Source organism: Cololabis saira, chromosome 19 (assembly GCF_033807715.1).
Source record: "Cololabis saira isolate AMF1-May2022 chromosome 19, fColSai1.1, whole genome shotgun sequence".
Taxonomy (NCBI): Eukaryota; Metazoa; Chordata; class Actinopteri; order Beloniformes; family Belonidae; genus Cololabis; species Cololabis saira.
The window spans coordinates 30,114,479-30,135,752 of NC_084605.1; the positions used below are offsets into that span (position 1 = coordinate 30,114,479).

General features: G+C 42.6%; 2 protein-coding genes across 2 annotated transcripts in view; both read left to right on the forward strand.

The window, feature by feature from the left end:
- The window catches only part of dhx32a (DEAH (Asp-Glu-Ala-His) box polypeptide 32a), a 141,239-nt gene that overhangs the window by 95,074 nt on the left and 24,891 nt on the right, over positions 1 to 21,274 (forward strand). The gene's annotated exons all lie outside the window — the stretch shown is intronic.
- LOC133418885 (disintegrin and metalloproteinase domain-containing protein 12-like) overlaps positions 1 to 21,274 on the forward strand; it is a 112,983-nt gene that overhangs the window by 82,432 nt on the left and 9,277 nt on the right. Inside the window, exons 12-18 of the mRNA XM_061707765.1 lie at positions 6,167 to 6,344; positions 10,258 to 10,347; positions 10,501 to 10,696; positions 10,789 to 10,897; positions 11,290 to 11,488; positions 13,359 to 13,436; positions 20,008 to 20,116. Of these exons, the coding sequence (XP_061563749.1) occupies positions 6,167 to 6,344; positions 10,258 to 10,347; positions 10,501 to 10,696; positions 10,789 to 10,897; positions 11,290 to 11,488; positions 13,359 to 13,436; positions 20,008 to 20,116 (959 nt within the window). The remainder of the gene's footprint in view (positions 1 to 6,166; positions 6,345 to 10,257; positions 10,348 to 10,500; positions 10,697 to 10,788; positions 10,898 to 11,289; positions 11,489 to 13,358; positions 13,437 to 20,007; positions 20,117 to 21,274) is intronic.

Below are 21,274 nucleotides of genomic sequence, written 5' to 3' on the forward strand. Positions count from 1 at the left end.
AGGAAATACAGGAAGTTTTACTGCAGGAAACTTAAGTTATCTGTTGTTTATGTCTTTGACTTATCTCAAACTTATTTTCTGTTACTTTTAAAAAGTTGACTTTTTCTTGGGAGCTGTGATATGCTTGTAGGCCGTCACCTCTGTACTATTATCACAGCGTGGGGCAGATCATGCTGCAGCTTCACATTGATTGCTTCATATTGGCTTGTCAGCTGTCTTTCCTGTGAGGTTTAGGTACCAACTATCAAACACCAACTGTTGTATCAATGTATTTTTCAATAAGAAAGATGTTTTTTTTTTCCTCCCTGGACCTCAGGTACCACTGATTCACATGAGCAGGGGCCTCATTTATAAAAGAGTGCATAGGATCCATACTAAAAGTGCACGTAAAGCCAAAAGCCGAAAATGGCGGTTGCAAAAAAAATTTATAAAACCGTGTGCACGCACACTTGCACGCAATGTTCGCTTTATAAATCACAGTCCAGCTGGAAGGTTGCGCAGCTGAATTCGGCTCATATCCCGCCCTCTACACGCCCACCTTTTACCATAAATGGGCAATGCAAAGTAGTATTTGCATATGAATGAGCCTGCTGAGCATGCGCAGTGGCTTCCTGCAGCCTGTTTGGGCGTCAGGATGAATGAGACGTGTCCAGCCACCGTGCCACTAAATTTCACGGAGACTGAGAACGAGATGTTGTGGATGAGGTGGAGGCAGGGAAACCACATTATTTGGTGGTCACAGTAAAAGTATAAATAGTATATAAATAGTATTAAATAAAGCGAGTGAAAATAAAACGCTGTGAGGCGCAAGGGCGCAACTTTCACTGGGAACAGGGGGGACATGCCCCCCCCACTTTTCAAACTCATGTTTTTGTCCCCCCCCCCACTTTTTACAGTTTAAGAACTAACGGTAGGCTCAGTCTGTAATTACAAACCATCAAGACACTCTGTATGTGTGTTTCGGTTAGTTTTTTCTTTTTAAATCCCAACCTTTGCGTAGAAGGTGGATTGCGCATCTTTCAGGCCCTGTTTCGTGCGCAAGCAAGCTTTATAAATGAGGCCCCTGGTCTTTAAGAAACCTGTGCAGACCTTGATGACAGGCTGATGAGGGGATCCATTCATTTGAATCAGGTTTGTTGGAGCAGGAAACCTCTTAAACATGCACGGCAGTGGTACCCACTGACAAGGACTGAGAAACAAATGGACTGAGACAAGGCCATGCGTAGAACTGGAGTTACATCCCATTGCTACTGTTTGTTTTCCAGTAAGGATGCTTTATATCAGCGAGAAGTCACTCAGCTTAAACAAAACTTTACACTCTACGGATGTTATTAGCTACGGAAGCAGCAGGTAGACGGAAACAGTGAAGCAGTACTGACCTCGGCCCCAAGAACTTTTAAGCATAAACAGTGACGTGTCATTTCTATCCAGTTTTACTGTGTCCGTGTATTTGCTACGCGGACCGAATCAGATTTAGTTTTTTTGTTTTTTTTGCTTATATTATTTTTTTATGACGATCTGTATAACGCAAATATCATGAAGTCCCTTAATTTAACCTGGTCCGATTTTATATATGGCTCTTAATAAAATAAAGATTCACCGTTTTTCAGTTCTAACTCACTCTGACCAGTCATGTCATAGTCGATCCACGCACCCTATTTCCCTTCTCCTCATCCTTCTTCTCATAACCGTCTCTTGTACCTTTGTCTGCCCCCACTGCACACAAATTCAATATAAAATTGTAAATGCATCCATGTTTCTCTATGCATACACAAGATGCTATGTGTGACCTCTTGTTGCCCTTCTGCGCGTGCAGCCATGACCAGCTCACAATGGCATCTGATATGAGTCTCAATTAAACAATAAAGTTAAACAAAAGTTAGGGTTACGTTGCATTAAAAAACTGTGTCTAACAGTTCATCCTGCCTCATTAAAATCATTAAAACCATTTTTAAAATCTTTTTTATAATGTTGCACATTTCAGTCCTGCATAACCTGAAAATGTACATTTCATTCTAGTGAAATAGGAGGAATCACATGTCATTGCAACCAATCCTGTGGTTTTCACGTGTCTCTGCTGTGGTTTTACTCACAACTGAAGGCTTTGTTTAGAAAATGCCAGGACTCTTTTGGAAAACTGAAATTCCTGCACTGTAATATGCTTTACTAGGAGCGTGAAATTAGGGTGATTGAAGACGTTAAACTTTTTGATTTTACTACAAGCTACTGACTCTGCCACCACATTTATCAATATTTAAACAAAAAAAAAGAGTTTTATGGTTTCCTTGCATTGTTTGTCGCTCCAGGTTTGAGAGGCAAAAGCACATGGATGTGATAGAGAGGAAGACCATGGCCAGTTTCCTGGGAGTAATTCAGCAGACATGAAATTCTGATATTATCTCTGAATGTAATATTCAATATAAAATATCGTTACAAGCTATTATGTTACAAGATAAATGAAAAGCTTCACGCGGACTTTGTGACCTGGAATCAGTCCTTAACGCTTGCATCCGATGCTGCATCCGGCAGTTGTGAACGCTGGTCGTTGATCAATCACCAAAGTCCTTATGAGAGCATCGTTAGCTGTAATTGAAGAAAAGAACAGAGAGAATAACAGAATCTATTCCACAATGGAGCTGGAGCACGGCCATACGGAAAACAATGCAGCACAATAAAGCAGAACAAAGTGGATGCCTTAAACCAGACAGAGGTGAGCACAACTCATCTTAACAAGCTGTGAAGTAGCTGGAGGGCCGCAGAGTCAGACTGCATCTTTTTCTATTTTTTCTTTCTTTTGAGGCGGTGAAGCAGACTTTCATGGGATGAGTGGTTGTCCACACTGTCTTTAGTTTGCCATAAGCTCCAGATGTGCCAACCTTAACTGGTGCTGGAAGTATTTTTACTGAGCCCTTGAGACTCTTGGCTGCTAAATGCCATCCAGTGTAATTCATCTGTGCTTTTGCCTTCTCACAGCCATTTCTCCACTTCCCTCCCTCCGTATCTCCCCCAGAGTGTTACAGGTTAGACCATTAATTTCTGTATTGCTGCACATAAAGGACAGCTGGATCCCTGAGCCAGTCATGTATTTCAGACAAAAAAAAAAAGAAAAGGATGTGAGTCTTTGTCATGCATTACATAGGCTTGTAATTGAAGACCGGGACTAAGCTCATGGAAATTAGAGGCAAAGATAAAAAAAAAGGGGGGAGGGATCAGGAACAGAAGCTGGTAAAGCAGTGACCTTCCTGCCCAACAGCAACATTGATGGGAGTTAATCAGAGAGGAAGTGGGGAAAATTATGTTTATTATATGGTTTAATACAGAATAGTAAGAGATCGACTTTGTCCTTACTGACTCTTAAGGCCAGGACAGACCAACCCCATAACCGTCCGAAGGTGCCGTCGGGTTGGTGTGGCCCGTAAAGCTCAGAATGCAAAGAAGACGCTAGGGCTGTGCGATTAATCGATTTTAAATCTAAATCGGATTTATTAATTACAATCGATGTTAAAAAAAGAAAAATCGGAAAATCGATATTCCTTTTTTGCATTTGGCTACATTACAGACAGAGCTCATCTAGTCATCTTTGTTTGGTCAAGAAAATTGTAAATGTTGTCACTTTACTAAACTCAAGGAGGATTTACAGTATCTTTCAATTGCACTTCATCCCCAATAGGGATATTTGTGCTATTTTTCTTTAAAAATAAAGATAAAATATTTGAAACTATTCATTCCATTGTCTTTTGTAGTTTTACCAAAAAAATCGAAATCGAAAATCGGGTTTTCAGAGAAAAAAATCGGGATTTTGTTTTTGTCCAAAATCGCCCAGCCCTAGAAGACGCACATCTCCTCTTCGAAGATGGACAAAAACGTCTTTCCATGTTTACATTTTTGCGGCTGCAGTGAGACACCACCCATCCATTTTCAACCCCCACTTATTCCAATGCAGGGTCAAGGGGATCCGCTGGAGCCCATCCCTGGGAGTAGGCTTATTGATTCCCAACAAAAATGAGTCTCCTCACAAATATGCCTCTTGGAACAACATGAAGTTACGGTGACTTCTAACCCAATCATGTCGACTCACATTGTGCAATGTAAATCTACAGTGACCTCAGTGACCCCAACCCGGATGGAAATCACTTCCTCCAGAGTGATATCTGGGTTCCACTCCAGGTCGCTTGTGGCGTTCCTCACAGGAACGCCGCCATCCCTTCGTACAGGGCGCTCTTTAGTCCAGACAGTTTTCACGGACTGCTCCACGCTGGAGCACCGACCTGTCAATTGCTGTCAGAGCAAGGTTGGCCCTCTATATGTTCACGAAGCTTTTAAAGACACATTTTTTCCGTCTTCATCTTTTCTCCAAAGTGGCAAATTGGACTAACAGACTCTAACTCAAGGCGATTCCCCAGCTGTACTTTTGATTGTGTTTTCTGCTTTGTAATAGCCTTTTTCATTTTAGATATTGCAATTTGGGTTGAATCAAGTCTCTCTCTACATTTTGGCTCGATTGTCTTTCTTCTATCCAGTCGCTTGGGATAAAAGTGCCAACTAAACGCACCGTAATGTGGTGTAACTGACACAACCTGAGAAGAAGATGGGGCAGAGGGCAGGGGTCAGGAGCAAGAGTTGCTTTAAACCATTTCCACGAATGTCAAAAATGGATGAATTTAAATAAACAGTTCTGCCATATTTAGACTGCTGTATCACTCTTGGCTTCTGTGGCTCGAGCCCGCTCTGCCGCATCTCACATGGATGCTGAATCGGAATTAGATGTGAGGATTTTTGATGTCGGATCAAAACAGTAATATGATTTTTTTGTCATATTCCTAAACAGCTTCTTGAGCTGTTGATGAGGTGTCAGGGAGCGGTCAGGGAGAGCAGCTACCCTCGCTGGTCAAGACCAAAGGTCTCTTTTGGCACACCAACTTAATTTACGGTGGTCCTCATACACACCTTCTCTTAAAGTATCCCGAGTAAAACATTTGTGGGTACAGATACGGCACATTTTCTGAAGTGCAAAAATATAATGAAATGTTATGTGAGTAAGTTACAAAGATATAATTTTGCCAGCATTGGAATTAACAACCAAATATGGTTCTTCTTTCAATTTGCATTTCCCTTTGAGTCCAAACTCCTTCATGTTTAGAATAATATCCTAATTAATGCCAGTTAAACATCTAAACATGCAGTCAGCTGTGTCCCCTGACATCCCTCTGTCGGGTATGTTGCAGCCTCTTTCTTTGTGCACCTTCAATTTGATCATTCTCTAATATTGCAGCGGTTATAGATCCTACCCCTTTGATAGCAAAAGTGAGAGAAAATCAACCACTTGAGCCCTCAAGCCCGAACAGGAAAGTGGGTGGCAGAGGTTTGATTGATGCCATACTTCACAACAAAACTTCTAACATTCAATGGCCCTTCATAAAGCCTTTTGAAAGAGCTGACCTGAATTCCCCAATTACTATCACTTCCCTGTGTGCACAGAGACAAGCACAGATATAAGTGGAGAGATTACATAGAAAAACCACACTTTCTGGCCTCATGCTGAATTTTATAGCATCGTTGGAGTTATTAAAAATCTCATATAGTGCTCTTTGTATCAAGAACTATATAGAGAACAAGATACAATCTACCCATATTCAGGCACATTTTTCTACACGCTCTTTCATGTGAGTCGCTCTATTATCACAGAAAAGCTCCATAAACCCACATGAGGTCTTTAACAAAGCTTTTGGCAGACAGAGCCTTGGGCTGTGTGCTTTCCCCACGGAGCAGACCACCCTCTCTGTCCGTTCCAAACACAATATTAAGAGCACACAGACTCCCATCCTATCAAATTTATGGGTGTTGCAAGTCATGCAATGGAAGCACTTTTGGGGTCGTTTTTTTATGATCTCCCGTCTCGTAAAATATGTCTCATCATAACTCCCTCTCTCCACGGGGACAGAAGTGGCAGGGACCACGGTGCTGCGCCGTGTGCATGCTGATGGAGCTTGAGTGGGGCTGCTGAGTCCTTGTGGTTAATTGATTTTGTGATTAGCGGTAATTATCACTGATTACATCGAGCTGAGCAGGGTCCTTGTCGGGGAACTCTGCCATCTTCGTCCTTGCTGTCTCCGTTTGGGTCACTCACCAAACTTTTTTTTTTTTTTTTTTTCCCGCCCACTCGCAGGTATCCGTTCCCCACCGTATTCAGCAGCTGCAGCAAAAAAGACCTCACAGCCAGTTTTGAGAAAGGTGTGGGGATGTGTCTGTTCAACATGCCCGAGGTGAAGGTGCTCTACGGCGGGCAGAAGTGCGGCAACGGCTACGTGGAGGAGGGAGAGGAGTGTGACTGCGGAGAACTGGAGGTGAGGCTCCCGCAGGACACGATAAACAAAAGCCCGGTTGAGACCTCCTACAACTTCTGCCAATTTCTCTCTCTCTTTTTTTTTTTTTTTTTTGACTCCTCGTTCTGCTCATAAATCATCGCTAATTATTTTTTCTCCGCATTTAGAAATGAAAAATGAGTGGGGGGTTTTCTGTAGCTCTCTAGGTGAAGCGTCGACTCAAAGCAGCGTTTCTCAAAGTAGAAACAAACACTTTCCAACCCTAACAGCACTGGGCTTTCGCAAAGTAAACACATTTTTCATAAAATTGGATTAAAGATGTAAGTGGGAATATATATTCCTTCTGTTCAGCGAAGAGGTGTTGCACGAGGAAGGCTGTCTGGCTGTGATAGAAGTCGCTGAAAGGAAACAGCTGACAGTTTCACCCTGTCAGCTGGTGAATTATTTAAGTGACTCTGTAAGGGCATGCAAATATGTAACGGTGGCACATGTTGCTAACTATTCCAACCGAGGGATGAAAAAAACTGTTTATCCGACTGCAGCTGACAATTAGCACAGGTCGAGGAAACTCTTACGACATGGAGGGATGCAGTGGTGGACAGTAACGGAGTAAATTTACTTGAGTACTGTACTTAAGTACATATCCAGAGGATTTGTACTTTACTTGAGTATTAGATTTCTTTGGTACTTATTACTCTTACTTGAATACATTTCCAAGACAAATATTTTTACTTTTACTCGAGTAAATTTCTAGGAAGGCTGAAAAGTACTCGTTACTTTCAGGTCTGCTCTTTTTTCTTCTTCCCTAAAATCTTATTGGACACAAGCTGTTTTTGTGAAAGGAGGAGACCTATCACAGTGCACGCTCTCCACTGGGATGTACGTAAAGCGGAAATACGTCAAGCCTCCTCAAAACGATACCGCCAAAGTAGCCTGCATTTGTCAAGACAGAGCCGCATTTGAGTTATTGAAAGCAGAGATGTAGATTTTTGTAAAGCAGTGGTCTTTGAGGGGGATCCAGACTTAGTTGGATGGTGCAGGTTCATTTGGTTTCAGTTCAGGATTGTTAATAAACTCTGCATCATCTGCTGTCCTCTTATGATCCCATTCATTTGATTTGTTTTTGGTGTTTCTGCAGGTTTTATATAACATTGTGGTTCTAAAAGCAGCACATCAGTGCAGCTGGTTTCAAAGAGTTAATCCTCAGAAACAAGAGTTAAAAGATCCTTAAATTAATTTAGAAAAAATATAGTAATTTACTGATGTGGAAAATAAGAAATTTACTCTTACTCTTACTTTTACTTAAAGTAAATTTAAAAGCATTTACTTTTGGATACTTAAGTACCTTTAAAAGCAAGTACTTTTCTACTCTTACTCGAGTAATATTTTGACTGAGCTACTTTTACTTTAACGGAGTAAATTTTGACCAGTAGTATTTGTACTCTTACTCAAGTACTGGGGTCGAGTACTCTGTCCACCTCTGCTGACAATTAGCACAGGTTGATGAAACTCTTCCGACGTGGAGGGATGTTTAGAGTTGCATAATAGCCTAAATGAGAGAAGTCTCTGTTGTCTTTTGTGATTTGTTCGTACCTTTATGTTTGCGGGCTGTCGGGGCTTATCCGGGGCCAAGCTGAAAGTGGCCTTGTCCTTCAAAACAAAGACCTACCATAAGCCCCCGGGCCTGAGCCTGAGCCAGCAGCAATAATCAAGCTTCGCCGGGCCGAGCCGCGTTGTGCCAGATCAGGCCAGATCAGGCCGCTCACACGGCTCCTCTCTTCACCATTACGAGGCCTCATTAAAAGTCCTTTTTCCTCACAGTCACAAGCTACTTCATTTCAGCAGGACTTCCTCTTCTGGCCCCCAGGACCATGGGAAAGACCTTTAATGGTTCTCAGTCCGTCAGAAGTCCTGGAAGGCCCATCATGTCACGCCGTGGCTCCCGCCAGCTCCGTCCAGCTACGTCCTCCTGACCTTTACTGCCGCCATCTCCGCTTATAGTCCAGACTATAACGGCAAGAGCGAAAGGGCTGACCCTCGGGGGTCCACTGGTCCTGCCTCTGCATGAGATCATACAATTAGGCCTAAAGTTATTCATACCCATGCCAAATTTAGATTTTTTTAAAGTTGAATTTTGAGTGAGCAATAATTTTGATCCTGTGCTGCAAACGAAAAATGAGGTTGGGATGTTGCATTAGAGATGACATAATGAGGAACTGTACAGTATTTATTGAGTGTGGCATGTCCAAAATGATTCATGCTATTTATGAGCAATAGATGGCAAAGTCAAACTGTTCTCACCATCACCAGCACGGTTTCTTTTTACACAACTCCACGAGGATTCTGGCAACATTCTCCTTTCTTCCAAATCTGTGGATTTCTTTAAGTTTGGAAAGGGGTCCTTGTCATCATTTGGACTTCGGTTCTATCAGCAGGTTCTGGAGGAGCAATTTCCAGGCTGGGGCCTTCCCAAAAAACCTGATATTGCTCTGCGCTAACCATTTCATCATCGTTTTGGCTGAAATTCTTTGGATCATTGTTTCTTTGGAAGATCCAGTCCCGTGCAAGTCCAAGTTCTCGCAGTCTACTGCCTGATGTTTTCCTCTGGAATATTAATGTGGTTCTGTTTTCCAAGGATCCTGCTATACTGTATGGAACGAGCCGGGTCGACCCCCGCTAGTTATTATTCAGAGTAACTTCATAAGCAGAAGTATAGAGACCCCAAATACAAACAGGCTGTATCTTATATGTCAAGAATCCATTAAGACCCGGCTCCGCTCTGTATCAGACGGCGTACAGTTGCTGACTGGAGCTGGGTACGGGTCATGATAACGGCTAACATGAAACAGATGGTCCTCAAGTGTGAAATGGAAAATGATGCTGCCATGGTGATTCAGGAATGTTATTAATGCTTATTTTTTTTTGGGGGGGGGGGGATCCCAAATTAAAAAAAAACATATCACCATCCAGTCACCATTCAAATGCATTAATGAAATCTTTTCAAGGTAATTACTTTTCCTTCTCTTTTATTTTTGTTACCTCAGTCGTCTTTTCTGTTTCTCATGCAGGATAAGTTAACAAGCCCGAGAGGTTAACTACATGGTAAAATGACGAACAGTAAACTGGGTAAAACAAACTTCCCTGTGCATTAAATAATCAAAACCTGCATATAACATGCAGTAAAGAGGGATACTGTCAATAAAATAATCTGATCTGTTTTTAGATGTAAAAAACTAAATCTGGCCTGACTGGATGAGGCTGATATATTTGGATTGCGAAAAATGATTTCAGTGTGAAGAATTCCTGAGCGAGTCGTCTTTTTTTTTCATTTTTATATCATTGACTTAGTTGCACCTCTGTGCACACAGGGTGCAGCCTTAGTTTGGGGAAGGTTGTGTAAATCTTTCTGCGCTGCTGTAAAATTTAATTTCCCACACTGAGCTGAATGAAAAGACTTCCTCAAAGCTTTTATCTCCAATTCCTTGAATTTTATTCCTTCATTCCAAATCTCACTCTATTTTTATAGTCACATCATGTCTGATGTGGTGGTTTTTGTTTTTTTGTTGGGTGTTTTTTTTTTTTTTTAACACCATACAGTCAGTGGATATCAGCCAATGTCTTTAGGTTTATGTACCATTTCCTTTTCTTTTTTTCTTTCCTCTTAATTGTAGTGTTTCCCTCAGCCCTAACAGTTTGTAAATCTAATCAGATGGGAACATTGTTTTCGGAGAACTAGAAAAAGGCTGTTTCCTTGACTCTGCCAGATTTTTTTGTTGCCACAGAACACATTCCTGCCACGGCTGCTTCTCCGTGATAACAAGCTTTTGCTCGGAGGTGAAATATGATCTCTTGTGCATAGTTAATTTTTTTTTTTTACTTACTTACATTGCCTTTCTCCCTTTGCCTTCTTATCCGACCCTTTCGGTAAATGCAGGAATGTTTGAATCCCTGCTGCAATGCCAGTACCTGCACTCTGAAGGCAGAGGCTGTTTGTGCACATGGACAGTGCTGCCACGACTGCCAGGTAACGTGTGCACCGATTCATCATACCGCTGAGTTTCCACAGGCGTCTCGATGTGCCTCATTTTATTGAATTCAGCATCTTTTATCATATATTTATTACATGCTGGAAAGGTGTGTTTGATGGATCCGTGTTGCTTTCTGCATTTGAGTGTAGCTGAAGCCGGCGGGCACGCCATGCCGCGAGTCCAGTAACTCCTGCGATCTGCCGGAGTTTTGCACCGGCAACAACCCTCACTGCCCCTCCAACGTTTACCTCCACGACGGCCACGCCTGCCAGAACGTAGATGGCTACTGTTACAACGGCATATGCCAGACACACGAGCAGCAGTGTATCACACTGTGGGGCCAAGGTATGTGAAAGGGCTCCTTATTAGCTGGTTTTGACTGCAAAATGTTCTGAAATGGTATCAGGCTTTTAAATATGTTTTATTATGTCTTGTAGGAGCAAAGGCAGCACCGGGCATCTGCTTTGAAAGGGTCAATTCAGCAGGAGACCCTTATGGCAATTGTGGCAAGGATTCGAAAGGTTCCTTTGCCAAATGTGAAGCGAGGTGAGAGCTGATGTTCCCATGGAAACCAGTTCCTACAGTCAATGAGGAGAACATGCCTCGCTAGCCATAAATTAATTGCTCCCCCACTTAAGCATAATACATCGGGTCTTTTTCATGTGAGAGACTCTCTGACAGACTCTTAGATGGTGATGGGAATGGAAGTGGTTGTTGGATACAGCCCTAATTGAAGGATGCACACTCATTTAGTCTAATGCAACACAATTTGTCTCGGAAATTACTCAGGTTCTTATTTTAAATCAGCACCTACAAGCAGCCAGTTCTTCGATCAATATGATGGGGAAAGTGAGATAAGGGGGGGGGGGGGGGTTCTGGACAGTGTTGTGTCATTCACTTATAATATGATCATTCCTCTTCTTGCTTGTTGTGTACAGGGATGCTAAATGTGGCAAAGTCCAGTGTCAAGGAGGTGCCAACCGCCCCGTAATTGGCACCAATGCTGTTTCCATAGAAACAAACATACCCCTGCAGGAAGGGGGAAGGATACTGTGTCGGGGTACACATGTCTACTTGGGCGACGACATGCCGGATCCCGGCCTGGTGCTGACAGGGACGAAGTGTGGAGATGGCATGGTGAGAGCTGCAGCCCCAGACTGTTAAATAGACATAAAGCTGCATGTACAAGCTGCACGTACAGGTTTCAGGTATTTCATTAGATGATACTAGACTGGTTCTCCACTACAGTTATTACATAGGCCCTCCAGAAAAACGCGATTACGCGATCGCATAATTCATTGCATAATCAGCCAAATGGCGCAGATTACGCAGGGATACATTTATTCCTAAAAGGGCGCATATTTCCCGCAATGATCGCATATGTCCGCGCTGAATATGCGAATTATGCGGGGCTCGCTTGATTTCACAATAGCCGCACATTTTCGCATAAAGTTTGGAAAAAGGGGGAAGTGTTGTGAGTGACATGTCGGGACGCTCCGGTCGCGACGTGCGGGACCCGCCCGGGGACCTCCGCACCCCTCGCAGAAACCGCCACCCCCCAAACAGCAGCTCTCACCCGCGGGGGTGAGAGGAAAAAGGGAGTGCCGTCGCCGTTGAGCGCCCCGCTTGCGCAGGGGGCGCTGACCGCGTACCACTGCGCCTGCGAAGGCCAGCGGAGGCGGACGCACGCTCCCATCCACTTGGGGGATCTTGGCGGCGGACGCGTGGGGTGACGGAGCTCCGGCTCGTCCCCTCGCCGCGCCGGCGGGCCCGGCAATCACCCGAGCACTGAGCCGCGGGCTGGAGGGAGAGAGACGGCCGGCCTCCGGGCCGCCACCGCCCCTCTCCTCTCCACCCGCGCTCTCCTTTTTTTTCGCCTACGACCTCAGATCAGACGAGACAGCCAGCTGAATTAAAGCATATTACTAAGCGGAGGACAAGAAACTAACAAGGATTCCCTCAGTAGCGGCGAGCGAAGAGGGAAGAGCTCAGCGCCGAATCCGCAACTTCCTGCATATTTTGCATATTTTGCAACTTTCCGCATATTCCACGACTTCCCGCATATTCCGCAACTTCCAGCATATTCCGCAATTTCACTGCATAAAAGCACATAAAAAACCTGCACATTTAATCGCATAATCAATGGTTTTAGCCCGCAAAATCAAGGATTTTAGCCCGCAGAATCAAGGATTTTTGCCCGCGTTTTTCTGGACGGTCTAATTACAACATTTAGTCCAAAGTTTTAAACACAAATCACACAGGAATGCTTGAAACTTTGTGAAATGCCATTATCTAGATTTCAAAATCTTGTTTTCACTCAAACTGCAAAAATTTGCAAAAGTGATCAAAGTACAGTACAATAGTTATTTATTTATGAATGAAATAATTCAATGTTCAATATATTTATGAACAGCAAAAATGTGCGAGTTAGCCAGTGCCAGTTTAGATCAGATGGTGAAATCAGAGGCCGGCGTCTTCCATCGGTGGGATGACGGCAGACAGTTTTCCGGCTGTGCCCTTTTGTCATGTTGAACTCGCACATGCTCAGTCACTTAACTGACTCACTGTTTTTTTGGCATCTCCCAGTTGTCATCAGTGTAACCAATGGTCACTTAACTGATTCGGTTCAGTCTAATTAGCTCAACGAGAAGCTTCCAGGCACAACAAAAATCCAGCCTCTGTCCTCATCTGCCGAAGCCCCTGCCATTACTGTGCGGGCTGCTGCTGCTCATCCTCACTCTTGGCCCGTATTCAGGATTAGAGCCTTTAAGGAGCTATACAATAACTTTTAACGAGTCACCTTTCATATAGTCTAGAGAAATCCCTTCAGTAGCATCGTTAATGTTAACACTCTTCTGATTTATAGCTGAAGTGGTTTGGCGCATGAAACAGAAGAACCAGTTGGATCTAGTTCTTAGTCTTTCTTTCAAAGATAAAAAAGTTAGAATATTAAAGACTTGCTTTTTGAGCTCACACTGTCAATTTTTTATGTCTTTGTCTGCTTCAGATGTGTCTGAACCGTCAGTGCCGGAACGTGAGTGTTTTTGGCGTTCATGAGTGTGCAGCCAAATGCAGTGGTCGGGGGGTGAGTACAGCACCTTTCGTCTTTGTTCAGCACTGTGAGGAACTAATGAAATATTTGTCTTTTTCAAACCAGTCTACACCCAGTAAATATCCCATTTCATCCTTATAGACGCACCTCTAATCCCTAATATGTTCAAAGTGCAGCTGAACGCACAATTGATAAGAAACCAATACGGTGCCTTGCAATCAATCACTGTGTGAACGCTGAAAGGTTCAATCAATTAGGTAAAATGATCCCATTTTTGAGCAGCGTTAAGTGCCATTCATCATAGTGTCGGGCTGCCGTCCTTGTCCTTAGAAACTGTGCAGAAATCATTGGGTCGGGTTTTGTTTGGTGAAACGCTGCGAGCAGCGACGTGCAGTTTGACTTTCAACCAGTGAGCGCGGATATTGGAGTCCTCTTAAATTGCACCCATTAAATATCTATGGGTGGTCCTGTTTTTTCTTCATATTAAATTCACTGTTTTTTGCTGTACCTGGTTAAGTTGTTCCTTCGTGCACATACCAAAAAAAAAAGTTTGCGACCACCCCTCAAAATGAAACATCTTCAGTTTTAATAGGGTCATATTTGTTTGTGTAGTTCCAGTTAAGATACATCTATAAAACTCTTAGGAATGTTTTGAGTCACTGAAGGAAGAGGATGTGGGTTCTCTTGGAGACCGGGCACCCCTGCATGCACGGATTAGATCAAGATGTTGCCTTAAAGAGAGCCCCTCACCTGTTCCATATTAGCCAGACAGGGGATCTCCTTGACTTTACCAATCCTGGACTCGGCACGACAGGAAGGCCGGTGTGGGATTATAAAAATGTGGCGTAAAAGAAAGACTTCTGCCTCTTTCATATAACAGATGCACTGACTCTGCTTTCTCCATGCAGCACCAAGTAAATCAGAGTCATGGGTAACAAACACAAGGAGAAAAAGTTATATCTTTTTCTCCAGCAGAAATCCCCGAACGCAGACTTCATAAATATTTAGAAGTGCTGGCTTTCTTTGATTTTTATCATTGTAAAAAGAGTTTCTTCAAGTTTAATAAGACATGCATTTCAAAGGGGTTAACCTTCTGAAAGTTGTGATAAACATTTCCTCTGCTTTTTGATTAGTTTTTTTTGATTTTCCACAATAATTATTGGATTAATTGGAAATCAGTCAGTGGATTACCCGTTAATGAAGGTCATCGTTAGTTGCCGCCTGAGTGGAATCAGTCAAGTCTGCAGCCAATTTCATAAATGTCACTCTTTGGTTGCTGTTATTAAGTGTTTCTTTGTAGTGTCAGGCACAGACTCGGCACACACACTCAAACTTTGCATAAAAGCACACCGGTGTCAGATAAGCCAGGGAGGTTTATCTAAATTCACACTGAGCGCTCAGCAAATGTTTGCATTATGTTAGCTCACTGGAGTGTTTTTGCAGAAACACCGTATGTACCGCATGCTTTAGATACAGTATGTTTCCCGCCAACATGTTTGTGAGTCCACTTATCATAGTTGTAAGAATGTATTTCTTGACTGAATTATTAATTTGTTTATTTAAGGGGAGAATGTAGATCTGCAACTCGGAACATTTCATGAATTTATCAAGACGAAGCCTATTTAAAAGTTTATTTTCTTGTGACATCTAGGCCCCACTAGTGTTACAGCTTGCAAACCTCTCCAGCTATCGAGGTGACATCAGTGCTCCCACTGAGAACATCTTTAATACCAGTGACAGAAAGCAGCTCATTAATGTTTACTTCTGGGTCTGTAACACAGTAGCCTTTTGTGTACTTGTACTTATCAGTGTTGACAAGGTGGCTGCTGGGAGGAGGAACATTGTCAGGACTGTTCAGTGTTGTTTTAGACACTCATCCTGTACCCTCTGCTGTTTTTAAGTGTTTGAGCCAGTGTCTTTGTCATTTCTCTCTGAGGTAGTCCAGGGGAAGGCTATAACCTCCTGTCCTCTTGACATTACTCCAGCTAAGGCGCTCAAACAGGTTTTTAATACTGTGAGGCGTTGTCTCCTCTCACTTATTAACACTTTTCCCAGCTGCCTTCAAGCAACCCACAATTTAAAAGAAGAGTCTTGAACTTACAGTCTTATCCCATTTTAAACCTGTCTCATTTACCATTTTCACCTGAGGTTTAGATAAAGCAGTTTTTATTCCGTTCAAATCTTTTTTATAACACATTATTTTAGAAGAATTTCAGTCTGGTTTTAAATCACGAGACGGCACAGAATCAGCGCTGCTTAACGCACACAATGATATTCTTTTATGCCTTAAAAAAAACCTTTGCTGTTGGTGATGCTAGCTCTCACCACAACTTTTCACACTGATCTCCAGGCTACAGTCCTGAAGTGGTTTAGCTCCTATCTGACCTACAGGAGCTTTGTTGTTATGACTGATGACATTTCAACCTCCTCTGCCCCCATCATCTGGTGTGCCACAAGGATCTATGCTTGGTCCTGTCGTTTTCTCACTGTACATGTTACCACTTGGATCTATTTTTGCTGAGCATAATCTTTCTTTTCATTTACAGGACTTTCTCAGAAAATTAGAATATTGTGATAAAGTTCTTTATTTTCTGTAATGCGATTAAAAAAACAAAAATGTCATACATTCTGGATTCATTACAAATCAGCTGAAATATTGCAAGCCTTTTATTATTTTAAAATTGCTGATTATGGTTTACAGCTTAAGATTAAGATTCCCACAATATTCTAATTTTTTGAGATAGGATATTTGAGTTGTCTTAAGCTGTAAGCCATGATCAGCAATATTAGAATAATAAAAGGCTTGCAATATTTCAGTTGATTTGTAATGAATCCAGAATGTATGACATTTTTGTTTTTGTAATTGCATTACAGAAAATCACAATAGACACAGTCCTGTATACTCGTTGGTACCTCCGATTAACAGCATAGTGGACTGCCTAACTTAACTGTAATTTAACAAGTGAAAAGTGTATTGGAGATTTTTGACAGTTAATCAAAATTATTGTTGTTAAAGTGAGCTTTTCCAGATTTATCCTATAACCTATAGCCTTTCTTGTCCCCTCAGTACAACGCTCACACCATCATCTGCAACTCGTGCAAAATGCAGCTATTTGTCTTTTAACTTGTTCATCCGCATTCATCCACATCCCCCCAGTTCTATGCACTCTTCATTGGCTCCTGGTCCACTATTGTATTGATTTTAAAATTGTAATGTGTTTTGTTAAAGCTCCTAATGGCTTTGTGCCACCTATTTTATTACTTTATAACTATCCACCGTCCTTGCAGAGCTTTCCGTTCATCTACTTTAATGCTGCTCGACGTCACCAGATCCTGGTACAATCAGCGGGGTGATTGTTCATTATCTGTTACATCTAATAAAACTTTAGAACTCATTGCCGCCTGACTTTCTGCATGATTACTGATCTGTCACTTTTTAAGTCCAACCTGAAGAATCATTTGTTTGGTGTAGCCTGCAGATTTGTATTCTTTAATCCATTTTATAACCGTTTTTTTCTTATTGTTGGTCATTTGCCTTTCTTGTTTTAAACGTAGAGCACTTTGTAGTATAATCCGTCACCACAGTTCTGGTATTCCATGATGAAGTCTGGAGTGGCAGAAAAGTACAGTATGTTAGAGTGCTAAAGGACATGTATAAGGGCAGCATGACAGCAGTGAGGTGTGAAGTAGGCATAACAAAGGGCTTTCAGGTGGAAGTGAGGCGTCAAGGATCGGTGAAGGTCAGACATGAGTCTTTAAGGCAGAGGTGGTCCTGGCTACTTTTGCGCCCTGGGCGAACTGTCCATGAAACGCCCCCAGGCTTATTCACATAATCTGAATATAGTGCTCAGACTGTAGCAGATTTTTTAACCTGGCTCTTTCACCCTTTCACAACATGTGTAAAGTGGTAAATTGCAATCTAGAACTTGACTTTTCTAGCCTTCTTTGCAGCAAAATCATCAATTACATCATCATACGAAATCTGTTGTGGAACTGTATGATTGATGCTGATGATGGCAAGTCCAGAGAGACGCTCCTGTGATATAATGAACCTAGAGTATGTTTTAATAAGCTTCAGCTTGGAAAAACTGCTTTCTGCTTCCGCTACTGTCACTGGAAGGGTCAGACCAATTCTGAGTGCAGTCTTGTATCCCACAGCTCCTCCCACAGACTCACAGCCAAAATTGTTTTTTCCTCCATCTTGATCGTCTCTGATCTACAACCCGCTTTTTTTCAAAGTTTTTTTTCACCCTCCACCGCCTTCTCTCCTATTGGACACGCCGAGATGTCGTCACGGTGAAATTAAAACATTTTCAATTCGGGCAGGCAGGCGCGGCGCGGCACACATACACAATGAATGGGAAAGCCGGCGGTGGTCTGTGCTTTGCGGGCCTCTATGTGAAAGGGGCAGCCCCTTTTGCGTCTGGGGGCCTGCCTGCCAGAATTGAACATTTTTTACCGTGCCGCGCTGTGACGACATCTCGTGCATCCAATAGTAGAGAAGGGAGAAGAGAGAGAAGGGAGAAGAGAGAAAGTTATTCTCGTAATTTTACGACTTTATTCTCATTACATTATGACTTTATTCTCGTAATTTCCTTTTTTTGTTTTTTTGTTTGGCCCTAATACTCCGTCGTACCAAACAGACGTTTTGCGCTTTATAATAAAATCTGTCCCGCGCTGTGACGACATCTCGGTGCATCCAATAGGAGATAATGGAGAAGAGAGAGAAGGGAGAAGAGAGAAAGTTGTGTCCAATAGGAGAGAAGCTGGTGGTGGAGGCTCTGCGCCGAGTCTGCAGCCTACCCGGCGGTGGGCGCGGCGCAATCTGCTGCTTTGCAGAGCAAATTTTTATTTTTTATTTATTTTGAGAGCGCTCGTGCGCCCCCACGTGGATTGCGCCCTGGGCAGTCGCCCATATTCCCCATAGCAAAAACCGGCCCTGCTTTAAGGACTATGATGTTTGCAGATGACATCGTGTTTGTAGTGAAACAGTTGGTATGAAAGTCAGTCGCAGCAAGACAGAATACATGTATGTAAATGAAAGGGAAAACATGTGCAAAAGTGACGATACAAGGATTAAAAGTTAAGAAGGTGAAGGAGATTAAATACTTCGACTCAACTGTTCATAGCAATGGTGAGTGTAGAAACAAGCTGAAGAAGACTCCGGGATGGATGGAGTGGGTGGAGAAGGGTGTCTGGTTTTATCTCTGATAGAACTGTTGCAGTGGGAGTAAAGGGAAAGTTTTACATGACAGCAGTGAGGCAGCCACCTCTCTAAAACCTGAAGACAGCAGCACTGGCCAAGAAACAGGAAACAGGGCTGAAGATGTTAAAAATGTCTTTGACAAGGATGGGTAGGATTAAGAGCAGGCACATCAGAGGAACAGCCAGAGTTAGATGTGCTGGGGATAAAGTAAGAGAGACTAGACTGAGAATGTCTGGACACATAAAGAGGAGGGAGAATGAATACGTTGGGAGAGGGATACTGGAGATGGAGCTGCCAGGGAGGAGGAAAAGGGGAAGACCAAAGAGATTTCTGGATGAAGTTAAAGAGGTATGCTGTTGGTTGCTGTGAAAGAGGAAGATGCAGGAGTCAGAGAAAGGTAGAACTGCATGACCCTATGAAACATTCTGGGAAAGACCAGAAAAATAATTCCTCACTACATATTAAATCAAATCTGTTACTGTGTAAACAAATAAAAACACTCCCTAGAAACTACCGCAGAGAATAGTCAAAAGAAATCCCACAATATTTATATTGGTATTTATATAAATGATAGGCAGGAGAACAAACCGACATGAAAATGATGAGAGATGGACGAGGAAGGCAGCAGTCACGCAGGGAACACAGCTGCAGAAGCTCAGCGGTAATGCTTTGGAGCTGAGTAATGCTCCAAAGATGGACGCAAAGAACCTATTTTAGATAAATATCTAGATAAATATCTCCATGTTCTGTATGCACTACACAGGAGACCCATTTCTAGTTGTTTTTTGTTAAAATAAAAAGTGTACAAGCAACTTTTACTCCGACGACGTTTCAGACGACCTCTGTTTCTTTCAGCAAATCGATGTTTTTAATTTTCCACTGGTCGCGTTTATCGTGGTTAAATATGAGATTGAATGTGTTTTGAGTTTTATCAGATAATGTAGGTTTTTTTCCCCCCCAAGAACAATGTTCAGGGCAGAGTTGAATTACTTTTTCTTTTTGTTGAGTGTTTTATTAGATGTCGGCCTCTAACACATGCTTTCATATATTACTCTGCAGATCTTTTGCTCGCTTTACTCTACACTTGCTTTTCCTTTGTCTCGGTGGACGACAGCTATTTAATCACAGAGCTGTGGGAATCCACAGATGCGTGCAATCACTTTGTCCTCCAATGCTTCTTCTAGTTTCAGGTGACGTCAGAAGACGCTTAGCAGCAACAGGCTATCAGGACAGAACATCATGCAAATTGTTTGCTCGGGGTTAAAGACAGCCCACTCTCCTTTCTCAAAGGCATCCATGCTTTCATCCGCTTTGATTACACCACCCACACACGTTTGCTTTGCATTCGGTCCCGAATGTAGCACCGTAACACTTAAATGTTCATTTAACCTCCTGCAGGTGTGCAACAACAACAAGAACTGCCACTGTGAGGGTCACTGGGCCCCGCCCTTCTGTGACCAGGCAGGTTTGGGAGGAAGCGTTGACAGCGGCCCCATCAGACTTGCAGGTCAGTCACCGACAACTCCTTTATTCCAATATTAGTCGCTGTAATGTCTTAGGTATGGAATACTTAAGCCCAATAATACACACCAGTGAGTCCAAAATCGGTAAGTCACATTCTGACTCTGGGGTTAGTTTCTGATTTGCAGCTACTGATTCAATTAAAAGTTAAAGGGCAATTCACTGCTTTTTAGATTATTGCATTTTCCAAACATTTTCACAAACCGAAAAAAATAATTGTATACACTTTTCTAAGAGATAATTTGACCTAAGTTTGAGTGGTTTAAAGGAGCATGAGGCTCCTTTTAAGAAATGAGACTCTCTAGCGCCACCCTTCACCACGACGGCCGTTGGGGGTACTGCAGCCAACAGTGAAGCCGGCACGGGAGAACGGGGAGAACACGCGTGCAGCGTCATGTGACGTCACATCCGCAGCCCAGCGCGGGAAATTCGGGACCGAATTGCAGCACATTTTGCAGCAACAGCCTGTTCAAGGCAAAGGAGAGATACGCTAGAGGGCTCATTCTTTTTGGTTTGGAACGCTTCACCTGACATTATTACTAGAAAACTTAAAACGTATACGGATTTTTTTCATAAATCCTGCCTCAATCCTGCCTCAAGCTCCTTTAAATAATTTTTTTTAATTATTTTTTTGGGTGGTTAGGGTTAGGGGTTGCTCTATAAACCAGTGCACCAAAACAAACAACCACCCCCCATTGTGTAGGTGCCCTTTTTTCAAAACAGTTGAAAAGTTTCTGAGGTATTATTGAAGTGTCTGCTGCATGTTTTGCTCAAAATACCACAAAGATAAAGTGCAAAAGAACCTTTTTAACCTCAAATGTTTAGCTTGTTTAATAGTAGCTGGTTTAAAGGGGTGGAGTTACCATCTCAGCTCGACTCCAGCCCTCTCCTCTCCTCCTTTCAAACCGGCGCTACAGCTTTGTGCTTCCTATTTCAGACCCACAAAAATGTAGCAAGATGTGAAATGAGGTGGATACAAAGGTGGAGTGGCGGTGTTAAAACGATCTGGGTCTGTGATGTCACAGTACCCTGCAAATGTGAACACAAAACTACAGTTTTTCAGACTTTGATAGCCACAAACAAAGAAGCTAGTTTTTTCTCAAAGTTTTTGAATTTGTAGTCACTTCAGACACCAAAATATATT